The 19,149-nt window shown below is 31.3% G+C and overlaps 1 protein-coding gene across 1 annotated transcript in view; it reads left to right on the top strand.

Moving 5' to 3' along the window:
• Positions 1-18,543, top strand: part of LOC107437322 (extracellular serine/threonine protein CG31145) — a 29,689-nt gene extending 11,146 nt beyond the window's left edge. The window contains exons 4-8 of the mRNA XM_087163557.1: positions 526-618; positions 5,802-5,914; positions 8,505-8,804; positions 14,036-14,123; positions 18,176-18,543. Coding sequence (XP_087019683.1) covers positions 526-618; positions 5,802-5,914; positions 8,505-8,804; positions 14,036-14,123; positions 18,176-18,503 — 922 coding nt within the window. The 3' untranslated portion in view covers positions 18,504-18,543. The remainder of the gene's footprint in view (positions 1-525; positions 619-5,801; positions 5,915-8,504; positions 8,805-14,035; positions 14,124-18,175) is intronic.
• Positions 18,544-19,149: the final 606 nt, after the last annotated feature.

Below are 19,149 nucleotides of genomic sequence, written 5' to 3'. Positions count from 1 at the left end.
TACTGCCTCGTACTCCTCCAAATTTCCCGTCCTCATTACTTCCAATGTCATTAGTCTCAGTCGCCCTAGGGCATATCACAGATCAGAGGTCTAGTGCCCGCTTGCGCGGGCAGGTACCTTGCCAAAATACATGATCTAGCTAGGTGTTTCATTACACACAGGTGATTGTAATACTTTTTATTATATGGCATTAAAAATTAAAAGTTTTTTAAGTTTATTTATATTGTTTTACTTCCACATTCGCTTTCAAGACAATATCCGGGTTCATGGGGTAATTTTCAGAAAAGTGGCCGGTCAGCAATGTGTTAAGATTTACTTTAGATGTGTAAGTTTATCTTCGGAGTTGACATTTAGCCAAATCTAAAGTCGTGTAGTTCTTTAAATTAAAATTTTAATTATTTAAAAAAATTAAGCCATTTTTAAAGTTTAAGACTATTTCTTATATCAAAAATGAATTATTCTGTTTAACTTTTATATAATATAATAATTTTATACAATATAATTGTTTTTCCACGAATCTCTTAGGTATCCAAAAGAACAAGATTTGAACCCTAATGTATTATATATGATGGAATATGAGAGACACAACGCTGAGATAGCTGCATACCATTTCGACAGGTAGAGTTATTTTCAATAAAATTTTTATCAAAATTAATAAACTTATGAAACTAATCTATGAAATTTTAAATAGTATGTGTGCAATTGGTGCAGAAATTTCTCTTCAGCTTTTTAAAACTTTAAGCGCCATTTGTAATTATCCTTTCTAAGTTATTGAGATATTTATCTGCCGTTTTTCATGTAATTAATTTTATTGCTTTTCATTACCAAACAGTTGTATCAATTTATGTCAATTGAGTATACCACATTGTAAAAAATTTCGTGCATCTGAACATTAAAAATGCTGGCAACTACTTTAAACCAAAGTTATGTCTCACAAAGTGTTCTATTACACCAAAACCAAGGATATTTCCAGGTATAGTGTTACATCTTCCAAGTTGAAATTTTTGATGGTTTATTATGATGGACCAACATAATTTTGATGGTAATCATCAATAATTTCATCATGAACCATTATATTTTTTAATATAAACCAACACAAGTAAACGTTACCTCAATGTAGGAATTCGGTCTGATTTATGATGGTCCAGCATAAGAATAGCAACTTGTTTTTATGGTTTGTTGATGTTGAACCATCAGAAATTTCCATCATGATAGGCCAACATTGGGAGTCAAATTTCTCTTGATGGTTAATCATAGCATACCAGCCAGCTCTTACGCATTTGGCGTAAAATTTCATTTTTATGTTTAAAGTGGTAGCAGGGCTCGAAAAAACTCAGAAATTTCACCCGTCCCCGAGGACGACTTGTCCAACAATGTACTCGTCCTCCTTTGAAACTAACCCGTAGCTTCTAAATAAATAAAAAATATAATTTTCTCTTATTTATTACAAACATTTATATAAATTGCACAATGAATTAGTAATTACTAGGACTACAATATACAGTAATAAAAGAAATACTTGGTTACTAGCAGTAACCTAGTATTTCTTTCTTGAAATAATTTAAATGACAAAGGTCAATTTATCCGAGAGTACTGTGTTTTTTAAATGAATCAGATTGCCAGTTTGCCAGTTTCATAATCAAGCCAATGATTTACAGAGGTTTCTGCACAGAAATCTGAAAAGGGTTTTCCATATAGGTAGATGTTCATAATTGCGTTTAACGCTTCTTGTTTAAAACCTGTACGTAATGTGTTTTTTGTGAGTTCGTTGTTGAAAAGCCCTTTTCAACGGCTGCAGTACTCCCAGACAGAGAAAACATCAATTCCACCATGATCAGTATGTTGCTGTATTTCTAGATTAGAGGGTCATTTTAGAAGTGAGGCGCTAAACTATTGTAAGGTAACAAAAATTGAAAATGTATCACGAACATTAACGGGAAAATGGCCGTCCGCGTGGACGTCGGATTCGAGTAATTCGTTGTCCGCGGGGAATTTTTGAGCACCGAGGACGGGCGGTTTTTCGAGCCCTGAGTGGTAGTAAAATGTATGCTTTCAATATATTCAATGCATTTACATACTTAATTTACATTTTTTTTTACCACCACTATTTTTGAAAAACTTAAACATATATAATAATATGCAATAAAGCTTTGGCAATTGGCTAAAAATTTTTCAAAATACCGCATACCTGCCAACTTTTAATCCCTTCCATTATCATTTTTTCCAGTGGTACTAAAATGGAATTGAAACTTCAATTTTAAGCAAACAAATATGTTGTATTTGAGAAAACTTAAGTTGACATCCATGATAATACCCTCCAACTTATGAGGATTTTGAAAATAATTCTTTCTAGTGGTAGCGAACCAAAGTAGAAATTTTTAAAGCAAATGGATCTCTCATAAAACTTTTAAGAATCTAGCCATATGGCCTGCACTTTTATAAGTAATAGTGGACAAGTTACGATAAAATTAATTTTTTTAAATTATTAAGAGATTAATTTTGCTTCCGTCTGAACAGAAGATTTCTGAAACTACGGAAATTCCGTAGCAGTTGGAGGGTATGCATAGTAACGCATATTTATATATGTACTTAATTTTTGTAAGAATAGTGGTGATCAATATCATCTAAAAATTAAGATTATAAAAGAAAAAATAGTATATAATTACTACCACTTTAAATATGAAAATAAAATCTTCCGGTAGAGTAGGCAGGTATGATACCGCGTAAGCCAATCACGAGATGATCTACCATATTGAGAGCATCAAGCAGATCCCGATCAGCATAGAGAAATACCACGGCGGCCGGCGGCCGCTGCAGTGTTTTCGATGTCAGAGTTTCGGCCACACCCAACGTTCCTGCTCCTCCAGCCCAAGATGCATGAAATGTGCCGAAGGGCACTATTCATTCCAGTGCAGAAAGAGCCGAGACTCCCCAGCTAAATGCTGCAACTGCATGCAAAACCACACCTCAAATTTCACTGGGTGCGAGGCCCGTCCCAGTCGAAAGAGAAAAACGACCAAGGACACGACTACTTCTACAGCCCACAGACTTGTTAGCCTCATCAGTGAACTTAAAGACTTGCTGAAGGACCAAGACGTACTGCATCTTCTCACAACTTTAATCCAGGGGAATTCCCCATACAACTAATGTACTACTGAATCAACTCATGCCTCACCTCATCATGGACTTATTATCTGATCCTAACTTAGAACTTTGAACTGTATATGACCTCTGGACTAAATGCCAAAACAGTATAGATGAATCGGTTAGAAGCGCTTCGCGCTTAACACCGAGATTCCACTCATATCAATCAATCAATCAATCAATGATACCGCGTATGTCACTGCCTAAAATAGTAATTTAAATTCCATTTTACTACCACGGACGAAAATCATCCTTGAGAGGATTAAAAGTTGGCAGGTATGCCATGGTAATAAAGAAGCATTTTCCATGATGGAAATTTGTTGGCATATAAAAACCATGAACACATAATGGAAAAATGTTGGATGATGGTGACCATCAAATGATGTTGGATCATCATGAGTAGCACTGAAACCAACATTAACCATCAAGATTTTTGACTTGGGATAGAATGTTCTTTTACATTACTTGGCGTAAAGTAGTCACCACTATGTTATATTATAATTTATTATTGCAATAGGAAATGATACCCATATTATGGATCAAAAAAGTTGCTTTTAGGTTACGATCTAAAGTAAGAATCATAAATTTAGGATGCATATGTACAATGTTTCTTAAAGTAAAATTAGTTTGTTAATCAAACATACAGACAGCACAGTAATATTAATATGGATCTGAACAAAACCGAAGTGAATAGAAGTTAAATATTATAAAATTGAGTAATACAATTTGCAGATTTTTGTAAATCTTATGAGATCATAAATTTCTTTACTATGCATGCATTTTATAACAATTTGTAAGAAAAGTTTGTCAAATCAATCCGACGAAGAGATTGAAATTATTTGCAAATAATCGACCGCAATCAACATGTTTTTATCAATCAGTAAAAAATATTAATATTGAAACTTACTTGGTATTCAATAGGTTATGACCAGTCTGCCAATTAAATCCGACTAAATTCGATTAGACCACCATCTTGGCCGCCATATTGTCAACATCTTGTGGTTTTCCTCTATGTCAACATTTTCGTGGTTTTCCTTTACATGAAACACAAATGCTGGTTAGTTCCATAAAAAAGTCCTCCCAAATATATTCCAATACTTGATTCAGGAGTTCCCTTGTCTTCTGGATTGGATCCAAAATTACAAGGCTATAGAGTTGGACATTAGTAGTGGTAAATCCGAAAATCGGGTCGGTTGTTCAACAACGGTCATAAAATATAAAATAAAATAAAATCATGTGTTAATATCTAAAATGTTCTGTAATTGTTACATGATATTATTTATCCTGTTAAAATTTATTTTTTCATATATTAAAAATAGTACCATTAAATATACAGCATTATGTTGAAATTATCAAAAATGACCATTCAATAATAACCAAGAATAAAATTCAGAAGTATCCAATGCGAATGCAAAGCATATCTTAATTACCAAGTAACCCAGAGGTTGGCTGACAGTGCGATCTAGGGAACTTCTATTTTAAGAGTGAGATATTTTAATTTCATAATTATATACTGTGCGCAAAATAAAAAACCGACCAACCTGAATAAATTTTGATCTAACAATAGGATCTTCACGTTCTAGGACCTAATCTTATTGATTCGAGAGAGTGACTTCAAATATGCTAATTAATAAATATAGACGATATTTTAAGTTAGGAAATCATACACAAAAATATACTTTCACTGAATCAACATATTTGTTTTATTGTTCAGATTTTTCCCCCCCAAAATATAGGGGGTAACCGTAATCTGGGAAATATGAATCCCATAGTTAGATCCGGCAAGCGGTCCAAAGTTTGGACTCTTTAAAGTTATTTTAATATTTTGCATTTTTCGCCATATTTCAAGAACTTTTAAAGCAAATTGAAAAATTTTTGCACCCACTTATAAAATGCGTTTATCCAAAGGTATGCAAAAAAAATTTTAGTATATATTTATTATTTCATTATATAATAGTCGAAAATATTTTTAATTGTATGGTATGCAATTATTTACATCATTTAAAAGTATGTAATTTTACATGACAAAATACAAAATGACGGCAAAATCATCGGTTGAATAGTTCTTGAGAAATCGAAATTTAAATATAACGACTTTTTTAAAATTCGATTTCTCACGAACAATTCAACCGATTTTGCTCAAATTTTGTATTTTGTCATGTAAAATTACACACTTAAAATGATGTAAAAAATTTTATACCTTGCAATTCAAAATTTTTTCGAGTAATGTGTAAATTATTAAAAAATAATAAATACTTATAAAATTGATTTTTTTGCATTATAAGAACAAGATGAAAAAGAACACGAAGCATTCTTAATTTCCACGGTATTTCGATAACTCAAACATATATAAAGAGTTGTCTTATGAATGAGGTGAAAGCGTGCAGTATGTATGAGTTTGCTGAACCAGGTTAATTTTCCTTGCTTTGATAATAATTTAACTACCATTATAACAATTTTGAAGGAGCGCTAGGCGCTCTTAGCTAGTTAGCTGATTTAAATCTTCCATCATTTAATAAGTTAAGAGTATTAATTATTCTAGTGCTACTTAAGGTTTTCACTAGAGAACTTAACTTAAGGCTGCACTAGAGAACAATTATTACTATTTTGTAATGTTTATTTCAAGTTACAACAATTTTATGTACCTTTTCATGAAGGATCATGGGATTTCGAAGGGTTCCTCCTCACGTTGGAAGGAAAGTCAGCATTTCTAGAGAACTGTTTCCTCTAGTAGATGAAGCTTTTATGGATACTTTTTTCTACTCCCCAGGTAAACTTTCTAATGATTTTTCTGGAAAAAATTGAAAGATTTGGGAAAGAAATTCCGAAAATTTATATAAATTTCTTAAATGAAAAATGGCACCAAGGAAATAGTCTTTATAACTGAAAATCACAAAAAAAAAATTATGATTTTTGTTAAAAGAAATAAATTTAACAGAATAAACAGTTAGATAACTAAAATAAATTTTATTCACAAAGGTCTGTATAAATTAAAATGAACTTTACCAACTATAGCATTGCTCATAGAACTATATGAAAACTAAAATGTATCATTAAAAACATGATCTTAAATGAATCTAAATTATTAGTTATAAAATTAAAGAATAAATTATTAAAAGTCCCTCAGAATATATTTTAGTTCAATGATTAAATGTTTTTTATAGAATAAGAATTTAAAACTTGCAAAAATTCCCTCTTTATGTGAATGACTAAACATTTAGTGGCGTTTAACTGCCAATATTTTATTTTTGGATTCTTTTCATGATCTTATTTCGATATTTAATGTGGTACTGAGACTTATACTTTCTTACTTGATTCTTATTTTAATACGTCTGTTTTAAAATTATTTTTATTATAATTACCATACCTGCCAACTCTTCCGGATTTTCCGGAAGATTTTATATTGATATTTAAAGTGGTAGTAAATATATACTATTCTTTCTTTTATAAACTTAAATTTTAAATGATTTTGATCACCACTATTCTTACAAAAATGAAACACATATATTAATATGCGTTGTTATCATGGTTGTCAACTTAAGTTTTGTCAAATACAACGTATTTGTTTGCTTAAAATTGAAGTTTTAATTTCATTTTAATATCACTGGGAAAAATGAAAATGGAAGGGATTAAAAGTTGGCAGGTATGTAATTATGTTCAGAAATATTAAACATACATATTAGGTAGCAGCTAATTATTTTATTAACTTTTTTTTGCTGGATATATGTGAATAAAATATTTGTTTCCTATATTACTCTTACTGATATTTAACTACCACTATACTTTTATTTGAACTGTTTAAAAGTTCGCACGTATACAGTTGGAGATGTAATATTTTGTTTTATTTTCATATCAGAAATATTGTGAGAGATCTCATATATGTATATTTAATTTATTTTTGTATAGTGGTGATCTTAAACTTAATTGAACTTTAAAATCGGGGAAATAAAGAATTTGAAATTTTTCAACTATTACTATGCAGATTCAGCAACTACTACGGATTTTTCGTAGTTTCAGAAAATACTAAATACATAATAAGGAGACAAAAAAAGAAGAGTGAGTGACGGAGGGAATTAAGGAAAATGATAATATGAAATGATATTTACTACGCATAAATTGTAAAAACATGGAACCCATAAAATAAGCTAAAAATAATAAGGAAAAAAATATGAATGTTCATAAAGAGAAGAGATGAAATATTGGAAATAAATAAAATGTTTAAAAAATATTTATAAAATTTAAGAGTGATTTCTAATATTGTACTAATATAGCCGAAGCAAAATACTGGGTGATTCTAAAAAGATGGGAAAAATTTTAGGAACTGATAGTACACACCCAGACAAACAATTTTTATCAAAGAATGCATGGTCGAAAACAAAACGCAAAGGTGCTGACGCATTTGGAAAGTTTTTTCATGCAAACGAGAGAGCTCCATTCCTATTGCGAGTTACTGCGCTACGTTATTTGTCGCCAAGCTCTCGGCCGCTGCTGGGAAAGTTCGCCTATCTTTTCTTCGCAGTTGTCCCAGCATAGCCGCTGCCGGCCACTGTTTTGAACATTTATTGTAATCACATGCCATTAAATTTGCTTTTATAACTTAACTTCATAGTTCTTTGTCTCATATAAGAACATAAACTTTGACGCCCTCTAGCAGTTTTGGGTTTTGTTTTCGACCATGCATTCTCTGATAAAAATTGTTTGTCTGGGTGTGTAATATCACTTCCTAAAATTCTTCCCATCTTTTTTAGAACCACCCTGTATGTCAATACAATAGTGTGAGGAGTACCAAAGAAATGGAAGCGAATATTATATATATATATATATATATATATATATATATATATATATATATAAATATATATATATATATATATATATATATATATATATATATATATATATATATATATATATATATATATATATATATATATATATATATATATATATATATATTATATATATATATATATATATATATATATATATATATATATATATATATATATATATATATATATATATATATATATATATATATATATATATATATATATATAGCTGGAGTCTTTGAATAGGTAATAAAAAATCCGTTGCAGCTACAGGAATATAATTTTTCAATCAAATTTTCAACACTAATCGTGTCTAATCATCCATCAGTTTTCATATTCCCTATTTTTCACAGACATTCGTATTTTGAAAACACACTGAATATTTCATTTAAATCAATGATTATATTTACGATTAAAGTGATCAGTAATCACTAATCACTATTAAAATGATTTTACTATTAAAGTGAAATCACTATTAAAGTAAGGATATTTACTTTTTGTTAAAAAATAATATTCATTCTTGTGCAGATGGCAACTACTGTTTTCATGGGAAATGTCGACTTTTTTGTGACACGCATCACGCTTTCTGCGGAAATCCTGACTTGATTGAAGGAAGTGTTGGAGCATGGATTTTAACTTCTCCGGACTACATATTTCAGCACAATTTCATCAGAAGTCCCTGGAAGCGAAGCTATCTTCCAAATACTTACGCTCCGTGGGAGAATGATCCTTTCTTCTGTGTCAACTTCGTCAGAGAAACGGAGCCTTTCAAAGAAGGTCGAAGAATATATGATGCAATGGACTGTACAATTTTCGATTACATCATAGGTAACTGTTGTATACACATTTTATGTGGTGTAAATGATCTCAAATGGTTGATCACATGTTTTACTAAACACCCCATTCACACCTTAGTCTGTAGTTCTATCTAAAATTTTCTTCTTTGAGGTGGATCATAGAGTTGAATTTTACCAGATGGGGCATCACCTCCTACATCAGAAAGCCTCCACGCGGTTTTTTATAAGTTGTCTGATCAGACTATTTTATAAGTGAACCGGTTTTGCGCATGAACCCTATATCATACCTGCCAACTTTTAATCACTTCCATTATCATTTTTCCTAGTGGTATTAAAATGGAATTAAAACTTCAATTTTAAGCAATCAAATACTTTGTATATGAGAAAAATTAAGTTGACAACCACAATAGTAACGCATATTAATATATGTGCTTTATTTTTGTAAGAATAGTGGTGATCAATACATACCTGCCAACTCTTCCGGATTTTCCGGAAGATTTTGTTTTCATATTTAAAGTGGTAGTAAATATATACTATTTTTTCTTTTATAAACTTAATTTTTAAAGGATTTTGATCACCACTATTCTTACAAAAATTAAGCACATGTATTAATATGCGTTACTATCATGGTTGTCAACTTAAGTTTGCTCATATACAACGTATTTGTTTGCTTAAAATTGAAGTTTTAATTCTATTTTAATACCACTAGGAAAAATGATAATGGAAGGGATTAAAAGTTGGCAGGTATGTCAATATCATATAAAAATTAAGTTTATAAAAAAAAAGGTATTTAATTACTACCACTTTAAATAGGAAAATAAAATCTTCCGGAAAATCCGGAAGAGTTGGCAGGTATGCTATATCTATTTAGAAAGCGACTGAGTGAAATTTATCATATATATATATATATATGAGAATTGAATCTGTAGTGGTAGACAAGTAAATAGGACATACCGATCATATCAGAGATGCCAACTTGCTCCGGACAGCAAATATATATTTTAAAGTGGTAGTTTATAAATTATGATTCTTGGTTTAATAAATTCAATTTAGTGGATTTTTATCCACCACTATTTCTAAATAATTCGTAGGTTTATATAATTCATAGTACTAGTGTCATGCTATACCGTTTAGGGAGCAAGCAAAAATAGTTAAATATTTGCAAAATTTAGTTTGTAGTTATTTACCATTTTTTTAATTATTTAGGCGTGTCCAGAGCAGTTGGCATATATTTGCAACCACTTTCCTATTTTTACTGGATTTTCTATTAAAGAGCTCTTTCGTAAACTGGTTTACCTTCATAGTGGTCTGATCAGACTACTTGTAAAAAAAAAACGTGTGGAGGCTTTCAGTTGTAATTGGCGTTGGATGGGGAAGGTGCAGTTCGGTTAGCCACAGAGGTTTTTCTTGTTTTTTTTTTCTTTTATCCATGTAGCACAACAGTGGATTAGTTTCACTTTGATAAAATATCCAAAAAAAATTTTTTTGCGTCGAAGAGTTTCTTTATCTTTGTATTCTCGTTCATAGAGTTGAATCTGAGTTAAATTCAAATTAAGAGATGACTTGTTACGCCATAGAACAAATTATTCAGAACAAATTTATACCTTTATTTAAGTTTTATCCATACCATGGGGACAAAATTGTAAAATATATTTATTAAATAAAAAATAAAATGTCAGAGCATAAAATTTACTACCATTTGAAACACTTGGAAGAATTATGTAGAAAACTAAATAAGTTTATAACATTATTGTAAGTTTGATCCACTTTGTATTTAAATTTTTTCTAGTGGTAAAGAAATTTAATTTATCTTTGGTATATTTTAATTTATCCACCATTTCATATCATGAATTCAAAGAATCATATGAAATGCAATTTCATTTTCGTTTCTCGTGGTGCACACTTAAAGAGTGGACATAATTACATACCTGCCAACTCTTCCGGATTTTCCGGAAGATTTTATTTTCATATTTGAAGTGGTAGTAAATATATACTATTTTTTCTTTTATAAACTTAATTTTTAAATGATTTTGATCACCACTATTCTTACAAAAATTAAGCACATATATTAATATGCGTTACTATCATGGTTGTCAAGATTTTTCAAATCCAACGTATTTGTTTGCTTAAAATTGAAGTTTTAATTTCATTTTAATACCACTGGGAAAAATGATAATGGAAGGGATCAAAAGTTGGCAGGTATGTAATTATCCTTATTCTACATTATTTACTAAATCATTCGTTACCAATTTATTAATACTTGTGCAGAAAGCGGATCAGTTGGCATACCCCATGAAAGCCAGTTAATCCAATTTTCAGCTCAAATTAATTTCATCTTCTTAACAAAATTTTTGTTTAATGAATCCTAGCTAAGAGTGAATAAGCAAAAAATATAACAAAATGTGGATTAACGATGACGCCCTAAAATCTAATTTTCATTTTTTATGTTTTTTTGGCGTTTTGTAATAAGAAATTGTCCAGCCATCTTTATGTGGAAAATCTAATTATGCTACAAGTTTTAATGACTAAACAACCATGCATCGCTAACACTCAATTCAGCCGTTAAATTCACTATTTGCAGCAAATGCTGCAACATTATAATTGAATGCTCCGCTTTGAATTTTCAATTTTAATGCAGCATTCCGTATTTGCAAAAGTTTGAGAATTTCTTGATACGGCATATAAAATATTTCCGCATTCCTGATTTTATAGATTATCATACCTACCAACTCTTTCGGATTTTTCGGAAGATTTTATTTTCATATTTAAAGTGGTAGCAATACTCATGTTATTCCAATTAACTTTTTGAATTGTAATGATAATTATAAATGAGTTTGACCACCACTACATATAAATAATTACAATAAATATATAAAAGCATAATAATCCTTGCCCAAGCGAATTTCAACGGGATCAAAATATAAATGTATTTTTGAGTGAGATTGTTTTTCGTTTATTGTTTTACAACCACTCTGAAAATCCATTCTCGGAAAGAGTGAAAGTTGGCAGGTATGGATTATAATTGACTAGATAATGGTGGCTATGAATAACTTATTTTTATTGAAAAAATAAGAAATGAAATGTTTTTAGGAATACTGCTTTATTTTTCCTAAAACTTATCACTCTTATTGAAATTGCAATAAAGCGAAATTAAATGTTTACCAATTTTATAATAATTTAAAAGTAATTATGTTTTTGAAATATTTCGTATTCATTAATTGAACAATGAACAAATATAAAAATTCGATTATCATCAGTATAATTGCATGCTGGTGAACATTGGTTTTAAAAGAAGGAAATTGGGTAAAGCTTGCGGCACAGAACTAATCAGATATGTAAGACGTGGCATAAACAGGTAGAGGTTTTAAAGTTTCGTTAACAATTAGCAGGACTAGTAATATCCTCTTGCTCTTCGAGATAGAATTCTATACTCTAGAATTGAATTCTAAGCTTTCGATCTAAAATGCTCTCTCGTCATCGCTTTTGAAGCCTTTAAAGAAGTGTTGAAAGTAAGATGGAAAAGCTGGCAGAAAAACTATTTCATTTAACACGTTGAACACCACGTTAATTTTTACATGGCTTGCCCATTAGGCCACGGTAAATAACTACAAACTAAATTTCCAATTATTTGACGGATTTTGCTATTTTTTTAGAAGGTTTATCATGACATAATCTGTCCTAGTCCTAGTGTTTTGATTTTATTGGGCACCTGGGTGACATAATCTGATAAAAGTGGTGAATTATATAAGCCTACGAATTATGTAGAAATAGTGGTGGATCAAAATCTACTCAATTTATTAAACCAAGAATCACAATAATTAAGTAAATTTTGAATAAAATTTCTGCAATTCCATAAAAGAGTGTAAATTTTATAGTTCTATATCATGTTATACGCTGTCAGCCAGCTGTTTTTCGCGGCCTATGTGAAAGGTCAGTTTCAGCAAGCGGTGGGAGACGCAACCTAAATGTAATTTCAGTGTCAGCAACCGGTGGTTGAAGCAGTCTAAATGTAATTTCAGGGTCAGCCACCGGTGGTTGATACGGCCTAAATGTAATTTCAGTGTGAGCCACCGATGGCTGACGCGGCTCTCAGTGTGTTAATGCTGGTTTTTGTGAGTCGTATAATAGGGATGCCTACTGCTCAGCTATATGCAAAGGTGTTAAAAAATATGGTAGGAGCCGTGATGGCTCAGGAAATAGAGCGTTCAGGAAATAGAGCGAATAGACTCTAACCCATGATACGTCTACCACTGAGAATATTTAACGTCAACACTGTGGTCAGTGCAAGCCGGATGCGGAATTCGTATCAAGCAGCCTTCACTGGGATTCGAACACGGTTCATCTCATTGGAGCGACCACAGTGTTGACGTTAAATATTCTCAGTGGTAGACGTGTCATGGGTTAGAGTCCCCTTGCCGTCAGGCTAAACGTGAGAGATATTCGTGTTTTTACTCTCCATGTTAAGCAAATGCGGGCTAGTTCCATCAAAAAGTCCTCCACGAAGAAGAAAAATTTCACTCAATACTTTATCCAGGAGTTCCCTTGTCTTCTGGATTGGGTTCAAAATTACAAAGCTACGGAGTTGAATATTGGTAGTCGTAAACCCAAAATATGGTCGGCTGTTCAATGACGGTTTTAAAATTATAAAATTAAGTACAAAAAAAGTACAAGATCAATGACAAAAAATTCAAACTTTAGACTTGGCTCATTTGTCCATAATTATTGTGCCTACGTTTTCTTTTTGTGGGTACCCCCTTGCATTTTAAATTGTTAAAAATCCATATCCGTTGGAAAAAAGAGGTATGTTTATTCAAAGAATATACGCTTTTGCTTTTAATTTCGTTTACTTGAAATATCGTTTACAATAATTAATTATCTTTTATGAGGTTTGTATTTGAACCATTAAGCTTGCTACTTAGTATATGAAGACCTGATCAATAAATAGCATACTCTTCCAAATTTGCAAAAAAATTTTCCTGCGCTAAAAAACGAAAACAATAATTTTTAAAATACATAAATAAAATACGTAATAAAGACTTTTATTAGACTCAAGAACATGAGTTATTGTAAATATGTTAAGCAAAATATTAACAGCATTGAAATTTCATTATTAGAGAAGTACGCATTAATTCTAGAATTAATTATAATTCTTCGGTATATTTATGAAGCAAAATTTATGCAGTTTTAAAAATGTTAATTGATTTATAATTAACATTACTTATAATCAACGAATTAATACCCAGTTGTACTTTTAAATTTCAGGAAACTGGGACAGGCATCATTATAATGAGCTTAAAGTATTTGCTAATGACAGTACAAATGGAATTATCCATTTTGACAATGGTCGTGGGTAAGTATCATCAACTTATAAGCATCAACCCTTTTCTTATTGAAGTTAATGCTGAGAAAGAAAATGGCTGAAAATATCAAATCATACCAATTCACAAAGAATCTATTATACTCTTTTTGAAACTGTCATCATTCATAAATTGATGCGAAGTTAACTCCATTCTATGTAGTAAGGAAATTCATTATAATTCTCCGAGCTAAAACAAATGATAATCTAGCAATGGTTAGGCAAAAAATACTATACAAAATGATCCATAATTGACTTAAATTATAAATTTCCATTTTCTCATTAAACTATATGCTGAGAAAGATAATTGTTGACAATATCAAATCATACCAATTCACAAGGAATCAAACTGTCATCATTCATAAATTTGATATGAAGTTAACGACTTTCAACGTAAATTTAGCACTTAGAACTAAATTCGTTATAATTCTTCGAAGTAAAACAAATGATAATACAGCGATGGTTAGGCAAAGAATAATGAACACGATGATCCGTAATTACTACCCATAAAATTCTTTACAAAATGTCCTTTCAATCACAATGACGGATTGAACTGTTCAGGGCAGTGATCATATACGTGATCACGTGGTTCTCTTTTCATAGTCCACGGTATCGTAGAAGAGAAGAGCCCTTCTGACTCTAATGGCCCATAATCTGAATTTTGTACCCTCGTATTAGTACGTAAGTATATTCTTTAGTACGTACATTCCCTGAATGTTCAATATATCAAGCGATTTAAGGTTAACTTAAAATTTTAGGATTTGGTGGATAATGTCATTTGCATTCTTAGTTCTTCATAATGGTGTTTGAACTAATGTTAGAACAATTTCATGCAAAAATGGTTTTGAATTGACTTGATATGGAGTAATGCGAAGTGCCTATTATTAATGATGTCGCACACCATTTATCAATTTCAGGTTTTTGCATAAGACTGCCCTTTACATTTTCTGGGGGACTGAGCTCTTGGGGAGTGAGGTTGAGCAACGTCTCCTAGAACTGAAAGCCTCCATACGGTTTCTCATAGGTAGTCCGATTAGACCATTACGAAGGCTAACCAGTTTACGAAAGTGCCATTTTATAGAAAATCTATTAAAAATAAGAAAGTAGTAGCAGATATATGTCAAAAGATTTGTTTAATTTTTGAATATGATTAGTTTGTATTTTTCACTTGGCAACCACAACAGATTCAAATATATAAGATAAATTTCTCGCAATTACTTTTAAAATGGAATTTGAGTTCATACGCACAACTATTTCATTTTTTAAATAGTCTGCGCAGACTACTGATAAAATAACGTGTGGAGGCTTGATCAGGTCATTCATGACATACAACTTATACAAAAACCAAACAATAATTTTAATATATAATTTTAATATAATAATTTTGGAGACTAAATGGAGGCGTTGCTTGATGGAAAAACCGACTAGTGTTTCTCTGCAAATGACAATAAATTGATTTCAGGAATTTTTTGATGATTGGAAACCAGCTTACAGTCTAAAGGAGATACTAGGTCATGTTTCCCACTGTGACTGAAGCCTTCCTACACAATTAATGAACATTCACTTCGCTGTGTAACGGGGAAGAAATTTATCTTCCATTATGCCGCTTTAATACCACACAAAATTGTCTGTATCATCTCAATTCTTTTATTTTCTACTCTCCTTTGAATGTGGATAACTTTCATTATAGGCTAGTACTAATTTTTTAAACAGCAAATTCTTGTAGAATATATAAAACGAAACAGTAGACGAGAAAAAAAATGAAAAAACTTTTTAAAAATGAACAGCCACGTGAACGTTCATAAATGTAGTAGGAAATTTTAAGCTATGGTGGTAAATTTTACGCGGCCTTTCCCTGGGATTTGTAGTAAGAATTTTCGATTCTAGTTAGATTTTCCAAAAAAGTGAACGGCATCATTTAATCTGCAAAATCTTCAACATGGTTGTTTTGGGGCTATAGAGTATATGTCATGGATGACCTGCACTTTTTCATAACCCCCATCTCCAAAATAACGTGAAGGACTATCCTCAACAGGGCGAGCCATCACCTCCTACATCAGAAAGCCTCCACACAGGATTTTATAAGTAGTCTGGCAGATTATTTCAAAGGCGAACTAGTTGTGCGCATGAACCCAATTTCTATTTTTAAAAGTAATTGAGAGAAATTTATCATATATATTTGATTTAATTTGATTGATTTGATTTGATTTGTTCATTTACGTCGCACTAGAGCTGCACAATGGGCTATTGGACATTGTATTTGAGACATAAATATTGACATATATATTTGAGAATTGAATCTGTTGTCTGTTGAAAAATAAATAAGACAAACCAATCATATTCATAAATTACACAAATTTTTAGCCATATATTTTCTACCACTTTCCAGTTTTTAATAGATTTTGTATTAAATGGCTCTTTTTTAAACTGGTTTACCTTCATAGTGATCTGATTAGATCACCAATCAAAAACCGTCTGGAGGCTTTCAGTTGTAGGAGGCGTTGGTAGGGCTGTCTATACAAAAAAAAGTTTCTGTTTGTGTCAGAATTAAAAACTGCTACTGTGGAACTTGACATAATATTGATGCTATTATCCTCCTAGGATTGGTAACTAGCAATGTCACATATTTTAAGTCAGATAAAATTATGGTGAATATTTCTTCTACAATATCAGAAGTGAGTTTTTTCAATTGAAGTCTTTTTTTTTTCGGGCCTAGGTGGAGCAGAAAGTGAGTTACTCATTGTAAATATGTGTTTAGATATAGATTTCCTTAATAAATATGTTTGGTTCGCATTGGTTTTCTTTGTGTCAAGTTATAATAAATAATCAAGGTGGTTTTACTTATTTGGGGTAACTATAAGTGTGTTATGATAATGGTGTTGTTACTTATCCTGTTGTTACTAACGGTGCTAAATCCATACAAATTACGAAACTTACCATGCCACAAAAATGATAGAGAAATACAACAAAAATAGAAAGAGAAATACATAAAACGAAATTAGCTTTTCAACTCTAACATTTGACTCAAATTTTTACCCTTTACAAAAGTGTCAAATCAATAAGAAAATATGTTTTATTTTATATACATTTTGGATAATCTTTATACACTAACTAATTGTTTTAAAATACAATAATTTTTACAAACTTTTAAGAAATGCAATTTTTAAAATTGCTGTTTTAACTATTATCAACAAGCGACGTCACATAAGGTTATCGAACATGATTGGCTGCTGAATCGTTGCATTTGTTTATGTAACGATACATTGATCTTGACTTCAGGTATCCAATTATAGCAGATCTGAAAATTGATTCAGCAGAATAATAAAGTAACCCTAACAGTTGTAGCATTAACACGCCATCTGGTTTACACACAACCGACTACAGCGGCCTCCTTCTTCTTGAGTTACAGGCACCCAATTATTCTCGTTGTGATAACGCCATCTGTGGTATGGATTAGCTGCTGTGGAAGATCATTTTTATTTGCCAACAAGTCTAAAGCGGAAGCTCATCAAAGATAGTTCAAAAGTTTTTAAATATTGTTGATCTAATTTATAGTTCAAAGGTTCTTTGCTATGAGCAGAGACAGAATAACAAGAATTAAGCTCTATGTTCATCTCTCCTGAAAATGCTTTTTGAGCTATGACTATTTTTTCAAACACACATCTCAAGTTATGTTCGTTCTCTGAAACACGTATATTGACTTACGTCAATTTTTTCCGAACATTCATTTTATGTTGTGCTCTTTCTTGATACAAACTTTGTGCAATGACCATCGTTTCAAATGTATATTTCAAGCTATGTCCATTCGAAATTTGAGGCAGTTCCAAATTATAAAGTTCACCAAAAGTATGTTACATACTTGGGGTGAATTTTCTTCCACCCACCCTTTTTTTTACGTGAAGTTAATTGTTTTTGCCCACCCCTCATAAATAAAGATTCATTAAGAATGTTTTTTTTAAATTATTAAACATGTTTCTTAGCATTTGAATCTTGAATGTTTGAAGCACACTATGCATTTTTTAAAACTGTTTCTTGTGTTCAATTAGGTTCGGTAGAGCAGATCAAGATGAACCAAGCATACTAAAGCCATTAGAGCAATGTTGTATCGTGCGTTTGTCTACTTTCAATAAACTTTACGAGTTCCATGCAGGTCCTCGTCCTTTGAGCGACCTCATGCGAGAGAGTCTTAAAAAAGACCCTCTTTACCCTGTACTTACCGAGCCTCATCTTCTGGCCATGGACAGGAGAGTCGAAGGTGTCCTGGATGTCATACGTAGATGCGTACAAGCCAATTTACCTGCAGCCGTATTTCTTGATGATATTCTTCAAACATACTTTAGCTCAAATTTTACTAAGAAGTTTAAAAGACAATAAAAGTGTATAAATATGTGCATTAAAATATTTTCACAATTAAGTTTTCATTGACTTCTTGTCTATGGGACACTATTAAGTATGAATAAATTTGAAAAGTCGTGATTTTTGAGCTTAGCCCAGTAATTAATGATTACAGTGGACAAATAAACATAGTGGTAGTGAGCATACTAATAAAAAAAACTGAAATGTCGTAAGGAAGGCTCGGGGCACCATTCCTGGTGAAGGCTTGAAGCCCACTAAGCTTCAAATCGATGGATTTACGAGATAGTCTTTAAAGTAAAGGTAACCGGTTCAAAATACAGGTGACCTTGCCAAAATTATGCCCTTGGATTCACTGAACTTTAACCTTCTTGCGAAACCTTAATCTCCTTGACCAATAATTAGCTGTTTCGACAATGCTTTCTTTTTAATTAAATACTTTTCAATACCGTCAGATGGGGTGACTTTGTGAAAACTGCCATTTTTTTTTTTCAATTTTTGCGTCGTGCCATCTAGGTTTTTTTTTCCAGCTCGGTATCATCTGATTTGAGTTGTCAACATAACGAACTAATGGTTTACCTAGAACTGGCAATGTAAACATCATCGCTCTTGAAAAATTGTGAGCTCAAGTTACAAGCAGTTTCAAATCTTTTAACGTCGCAAAATC

Source organism: Parasteatoda tepidariorum, chromosome 5 (assembly GCF_982258835.1).
Source record: "Parasteatoda tepidariorum strain Cologne lab strain chromosome 5, Ptep-v5.0, whole genome shotgun sequence".
NCBI classification, from domain to species: Eukaryota; Metazoa; Arthropoda; class Arachnida; order Araneae; family Theridiidae; genus Parasteatoda; species Parasteatoda tepidariorum.
This window is presented reverse-complemented; position numbering and strand designations above follow the sequence as displayed.